General features: G+C 54.5%; 2 protein-coding genes across 2 annotated transcripts; one reads left to right on the forward strand and one right to left on the reverse strand.

The window, feature by feature from the left end:
• Window positions 1-727: 727 nt before the first annotated feature.
• On the reverse strand, window positions 728-1456 carry BDP81DRAFT_198521 (uncharacterized protein). Its single transcript, XM_060582518.1, has one exon. It carries the CDS (start codon window positions 1276-1278, stop codon window positions 886-888), a length of 393 nt encoding a protein of 130 aa, XP_060447805.1. The 5' UTR covers window positions 1279-1456; the 3' UTR covers window positions 728-885.
• Window positions 1457-3574: 2118 nt separating this feature from the next.
• Window positions 3575-5996, forward strand: BDP81DRAFT_315379 (uncharacterized protein; the record flags this gene model as incomplete). The annotated part of the gene is made up of 3 exons (XM_060584086.1): window positions 3575-4318; window positions 4380-4606; window positions 4658-5996. The coding sequence occupies 3 exons, from the start codon at window positions 3575-3577 to the stop codon at window positions 5994-5996; spliced, it is 2310 nt and encodes a 769-aa protein (XP_060447806.1).
• Window positions 5997-7021: the final 1025 nt, after the last annotated feature.

Below are 7021 nucleotides of genomic sequence, written 5' to 3' on the forward strand. Positions count from 1 at the left end.
CTGTTCTGTCGTTTCTCCTCTCCTGGTCCGTGGATGAGCTGGCTCGATCGGCCCCCAACAGTAAGCAGAGGCCATGGCAGTTGGTCCGTAGTGGACCGTTTTCAATAAACTCCACATGTCACGGACCACGGGTTGATGGATACTGGTGATAGGTATCAGCAACGGGCGAGAAATGGTACCCGTACTTCGTCCGTACTTCGTACGGCCGCCAAGGGCGTCGTCATTGGTCAATTTCCGCGTTGAAGGGTGACATAATGAGAGGGTTGATGTTGGTCTCAATTCAAACTGGGCCCTCGTCTGCCGTTTTTGGTAAACGCAAGGGGAGCCCTGATCTACTCATCGTTCAGCAGGCCTGTCGAAAGACACCCTCCGTCCAGTGGGTGAGTGAGTGGATGGCAGCATGGCATGGCTGCGACCTTGAGGGCCTGCGGAGGAGGCTGAGTGCTCTTTGAGACTTTGAGTGACAGAAGAGCGGAATTTGGAGTATGTAAGACAGTAAGACCAGCCAACAGTTCGCTTGGGAATGGTCCCAGGTTGGCGGAGAATGAAACGACCCAGTGGGAAGTCATGGATCGGGCTGGCGGGTGGAGATTGATGAGCGGGTTAGCTTTGGGACTTTGGTTCTGATGGGCTGATCTCGACCGGGGTAAGCGAGAGAGACTCAGAGAGACTCAAGAGAGAGGCCAAATTAAGTCTAATCCCTGACCCAGTTTCCGAGTGTAAAAAAGGTACCGTGCATGAGACTATAAGTCCCTCTCCAGTCTTGCCCAGTCTTGTTCGTGTCTTGGTTCTCTTGAGGACTCTTAGCTTGCCGCCCTACCGTTAGCGGCCTCAAAGCCACGACCGGTGCAACAGGTGTGCATGATGGAGAGCAATCAGAGTGAGCTATGCTATGCTGTGCTGTGCTGTGCTGTGCTGTGCTGTGCTGTGCTGTGCTCTATTGGTATGGTGGTATGGCACGGAGGAGTGCTGTGCAATGCGGCATCGTGAGAATAGATGACACTGGTGACTGGCGAGCTTGGCTATGCAAGATGCGTTTCTGGTCATTCGTATGTTGATCTGGACGAACGCGTCCCGACTCTCACGACGCAGGTGAGGCTGTACAGCCGAATCGTCTCCTTGGGGTTTCGAGTGTACACTCCGGAGTACTGTGGGCAACGTCAAGAGATGAGGATGCCCAATAGCCCACTTCAGCTCATCTTCAGCGGTGCATGTTGAAACTTGATCGAACCTTGCGATACACCCCCAACTGCGGTCACGCCTTGCTGCCGTCTCCATTTGTGAGGTGACTCTGTGCAAGTACTTCGTAGGGGGACTCAGGGAGATGTTCTGGCGCCCGTCCGGCTGGCGCACCCTGCTTTCGAATACAGTACCGGGCCAGACCCTTGCGTTTCCCGCTTCTCGGGACCCATCTAGATTTGCGAGCTGGAGAAGGCAGCCGTCAATCCGATACACCGTTCTGGCGTAATGCACTCTGTATTATCTGTAGTTTGTGATGGGTTTGCGTTTCCCGCCCCTCGAACGGAGCATTCAGGGACCAGAGAATTCGTCTGCCTTAGGTGAGGTGCGCGGCGGTATGGATGTTGAATAGGTGCCATGCACAATGGTGAACAGTAGGTAATCGTGCCAGGGCTCCCGAACTGGACAGCGAGTGACAAACAGCAGTGAAGGTGACAAGCGGCGGCAGCAACAACAATAGACACGGAGTCGGAGTCGGGGCCATTGGCTGGTTGAGGTCCCATTATTTTGCTGACAGCAGCGTCATATTGGTAGCATGGGCGGTCGAGTTGCAGTGCATGGTGTTCATTTCTGACACCCAGTGAACCCAGTGACCCAGCGAGGACAGCTAGCTTGTGGTATTCCGGGTTGCCGTTACTCTGGCGGCTGGGTGTCTCTTGATGGGGCAGAGTAATGGTGATGGTATCATTCCTGAGAGGGAAATTGATGCGAGGTGGTGAGAGGTAAGGCAATCAGTGCTAATCATGTACTTTGATGCTTGATTCGGGGGGCTGTGCTCATGGGGTTTGTCCACCGCCGTGCAGTTTGGGCAGCGGCCTGCAGAGCTGCGGTGACGCTAACAGCGGGTCTTTCAATGTTCAGGTGGAACGGAATGAGGTGCAGCCAACATTGTTTGGAGCGAGTGGAGTTTGACTTGGTGTCCGTACGAAGTGTTAGGTAGGCGCCGGCGGGCGGTCTTAACGGATAATACTGGCGAGAATCTTTCATTTCCATTTTGGACGAATGATGTATCGCAAAGAGACGAGACGATGGGACTCTGGAGGTTGAGACCGAGGAGACCGAGGATGGGACTGACAGCTGTGGGAGATGATGGAATTCAATGGGCAGTAAGGTACGGATACGGAGTAAGGTATAGAGTACGTACCAAAGGCGGTGGGGTTCAAGGGTGGAGGGTACCTTGGGAGCGGTACGTATCTTTTGATTATGAGGTAAGGAAGGTGGTGACTGGGGGTTGGATCCTTCCTGATCCGCAAAGCCCAGACTCCGCCTCCACTGGTTGGCGGCGACCTTCTCCCATTGGCTGGTCGATTAGGCAGCAGCCTTTCGCCCCGGGCGCTCTCTTCAGAGTTTCTGGTCCGCTCATTCTCAATTGTCGCTCCCCGTTCGGCTTTCAGCGTTCAGCGCAGCAGCGCTCTCTCTCCACCTGTGCTCCCGTCGTTTGGCTGCTGGACTCTCACTCCCGTCTGCTCACTGCTCCAGGGCTGCTTTTCTAATCAACCACCTCGACGACCTTCGACCCCCCCCCCCCCCGGTATACCAAAACAACCACCTCCTCGCTCGCGACGACCAGACGCCTCTTCTCTCTCCTTCCACCCACCCTCAATCCTCGACCGAATCCTCTTCCTCCTCCTACTTTTCTTCCTCATTTTTCGCTGTCCTTGATTTCTAGGACACCCAAGCCGCATACTTACTCGACACCAAACCCAATCCCGTCTTGTCCCACTGAGGCCGCCGCACTTCAGTCCGCTTCTTCCTCCACCCGGATACACATCCTCAAAGAATATCGCACACAGCAAACTCCCACCACCTACGTCTGCCCTTTTTCATCCTCGTGTGCACACGCCGACGCGTACGACAGCTGGGACGAAAAGGCGCATTATCGCACATTTTCTTGCTCCTCTACCCGCAGACAGACCCCTCAAAATCAGGCAGACTTTAACGGCCTCGACTTAAATCCACCCGCCTGCTCTGCTCGCTCTTCTCTTCGCCTTGTCTGGCCTTCCGTTGTCATCCATCGCAACATCGTTATCGCCTTCGATACCATCTTCCATCTCAACGTAAGGCCCCGTCTCTTCCTCTTCATCTTTCCCCTCTTCATCCACTTGTCCACACAATCTCCGTCTCAAACCTATCCCGCCACTTCATCACATCGGCCAATCCTAAACCTTGGGCTTGCTCAAGAGGCTAGGACTACTACTACTTCAGACCTACCAGTGAGGTCCTAGTCGTGACTCACACTCCGTGTCCTATTCAGCCCTGCAACTCGATGAACCCTCAAGAGATTTAACACATCCTAGCCGACAGAGTTCTGGACACCCGTGTCATCACCGTCACCATGTCCGTCTCCGTCAACCCTCGACGCAGGACTCCGGTGACTCGCCCGGAGTCTCCTGCCGGCACTGGCCTCACTCTTAAGACCAACAGCCTCCGCAAGGGCGCTACCTTCCACTCTCCCACCAGTCCTACCTCTTCTCTGGACGATGCCTTGACTGCTGCTCCTCCAAGCCTGAGACGCTCCCAGACCAACCTGGACGACGTTGTCGACGCCCACTGCCGCCGCATGGCCTTGATTGTCGACGACATTGACAAGTCGCTTGCCAACATCAACCTTGTCTCCCCCAAGACAAAGTCTTTTCGCGACGACAGCCTTCCCGTTCCCAGAGGCTTCCTCAACCTGCCCGTTGTCGACCCCGCCATGGCAAAGGAAAAGTCAAAGGAGACGGAACGTCGCATTCTGCGCCCCAGAACCCGCCGTTCCTCGAGACATCATGAATCAGACAGCGGACTCGGAACCTCTGTCGCACCCACCACCGAGACAGAGCCTGCAACCACCGCATCAAAGAAGGCATCCGCCATCACCAGGTCCGCTGCCAACACTTCTTCTGCCACCATGGAGAAGCTTCCCGCTCTCAGCTCCAAGGCTGTCAACCGCATCCACGAGCACGTCCTTCGCCCCCTCAGGGCCAAGCCTGCTCTCAAGGACTTTGAGCCGATTGTTCTTGACATCCCCAGACGCATCAGAGAGAAGGAGATCATCTGCTTGAGAGATCTCGAAAAGACACTTGTTTTCATGGCACCCGTAAGTCATCCACTAACTGAAACTGGAAACTGGGGCAATTACTTATCGATCGTTGATGAAGGAGAGGACCAAGACCGCCGCCTTGTACCTGGATTTCTGCCTGACGTCGATCCACTGCATTCAAGCAACCGTGGAATACCTAAGCGACCGAGAACAGACTCGACCCAACGACCGCCCTTACACTAACGGATATTTCATCGATCTCGTGGAACAGATTCGCCAGTACGCAGGACAACTTGCTGCCGCCAAGGAGACTGGATCAGACGCTGCCGAGATGGACGTCGACCCGTACGACACCCGTTCCCAACTTGCCCCTCACTCAACTAACATATTCCGTAGCACCGACGAGATCAAGCTCTTCGGAGGCATCGCTGACAATGGCCGCCCGGCCGAGCTCATCCGCATTCGCAAGGACGGAAAGGCCATTTCTATGGCTACTGGTCTGGAGGTCGACCTGGATGACCCCAAGAGCCCCATTCAGATGAAGCGCTCATTGAGCCAGCAGTTGGAGGATGACGAGGAGATTATGCGTTCCATGGCCCGCCGCAAGAAGAACGCCAGCCCTGAGGAGCTTGCTCCCAAGAAGTGCCGCGAGCCTGGCTGCAACAAGGAGTTCAAGCGTCCCTGCGACCTGACCAAGCACGAGAAGACCCACTCTCGTCCTTGGAAGTGCCCCGTCTCTTCATGCAAATATCACAACTATGGCTGGCCGACGGAGAAGGAGATGGACCGCCACCACAACGACAAGCACTCGTCAGCCCCGCCCATGTACGAGTGCTTGTACAAGCCCTGCCCGTACAAGTCCAAGCGGGAGTCAAACTGCAAACAGCACATGGAAAAGGCCCATGGCTGGCAATACGTTCGCACCAAGACCAACGGCAAGAAGCCTTCGAGCGTCGCCGGCAGTGTCACCGGCAGTGTCACCCACTCCACCCCTCTGCTCAACCAAATGCCTACTCCCTCTACAAGCAGTGCCGCTACCCCGCCTGCTCCGCTGGACCAGGCTCAGCAGTTCAACTTCAACGACCCTCTCCTGGCTCCCATGCACCCCATCGGCCCCGTGGGCGACTTTGCTTCCCACATTGATGGCATGGAGTTCCCTTCCTACATCTCGGACGAGGAGTTTGACCAAATGGTTGGTGGTGGATTCGATGGACAGATGGACTTGGAGATGTCCCTGTCTCCCTCCGACCACAATACCCCTGCCACCGAAATCTCGAACGGCCCGTACATTTACCAGGACGGTCCCGACTTTACTGTGAACGAAGACATTTACGGCGCACACGCCCAGATCCCCACCCCAGACAGAGCCGTCTTCGCTCAGAAGGAGCTGAACATGGCTTTCCCCATTTACCAGCCCGTCCCTGCTTGCCAGCCTCAGATTGCTCCTGCCCAGACGGCACCACACATCTCTCCTATTGGCCAGGGCAACGCGATGCTCTTCACGCCAAACTCGTTGGCCGAAGTCGATGAGGGCTTCGAGGACAACTACACTGGTGGTGGAAACGAGTTTTGCGGCAACGACTTCCAGCTCTTCCCCGCCAACAACGTGACCAAGATGTACGAGCCACTCTTTGGCGAAGTGCCAAGTGCTGGCTTGGGATACTCGCAAGCGTCACAGGACCCGTTCCAGTCTATCGACTGGAATTTGGATTATCAGAACTTTCAAAGCCAGTAAATGTGTACTAGGGCTCGGTGTGTTGGAAACCTGTGACAAAAACGTTGATCTGGCGCGGGGCCAGCTAATGATTTGATGATTGGATGGATTCGAGGAGGTTGGATGTTCGACCTTTCCTCTTTTGCGTACTTTTGTATTATTGATCTCGCACATCTACTCTGCTTGCTCTAGGACTTGTCTTGTTTCTCATTTTTGATTCACATGAGATTGACGATAGAGAAGATGGTTTTGTGTAGCGGGATACGTGGTGGCAGCGCAGACAGACAAGAGAGAGGGTCTTGGTTTGGCACCCCACGATTTGAGGAAGAGGGTCTAGAGACATATCTCGCTCAATTTGATATGGCAGTTTTGAAGCCACAAAAACAGAAACGTCTCCGAGTGGCCCGTTGAGCAATGCTATGAGATGATTCACTGAAGTGACTATCACTGCGTAGTCTTTCGTGTTCACTGATGGACAGTTTGCTCTGGGTCCTCAGAGGCAAAGAACAAAAAAAACACCACACCAACACCAAAAACATGGAGCAAAGGCACACCAGCTCTAGGAGTGAAACTTTGGAGAGCAGCGCCCCGAAACTGATTCGGGTCCCCGCGGGGAGAGGTACATGAATGACGCGGTGGTGGTGGTGGTAGCCACCGGTATGAGTCTTTGCGGCGAAGCCAAGTGTCTTACTTCCCTCAATGTCAGAGGGCACACGGGGAAGATCCGGGTGTGGTATATTTGGCCTCACCTCCCGATCGGGCTACGAGACATGGACTACAAAAAGATTTGAGGATGCGATCTGCATCTGAACACGAGGACAAGGTTTTAGGGTCTGAGGTATTTTGGAAAGGATGATTTGCGTCAATTTTTCCTTGCACGGGGTTTATTGTCTGGTTGTTTCGACAGACTGATTTGATTTGATGGTGGACATTTTGGAGGAACGAAATGGAAGTAGATAGATACCCCCCCCCCCCCCCCCCCCCTCTCCCCCTAACATCCAAAAAAAGTAGATAGGACAAATCTCAGCGCTTATTGTGTGAGACAT

Source organism: Colletotrichum phormii (genome assembly GCF_030913505.1).
Source record: "Colletotrichum phormii strain CBS 102054 chromosome Unknown BDP81scaffold_6, whole genome shotgun sequence".
Taxonomy (NCBI): domain Eukaryota; kingdom Fungi; phylum Ascomycota; class Sordariomycetes; order Glomerellales; family Glomerellaceae; genus Colletotrichum; species Colletotrichum phormii.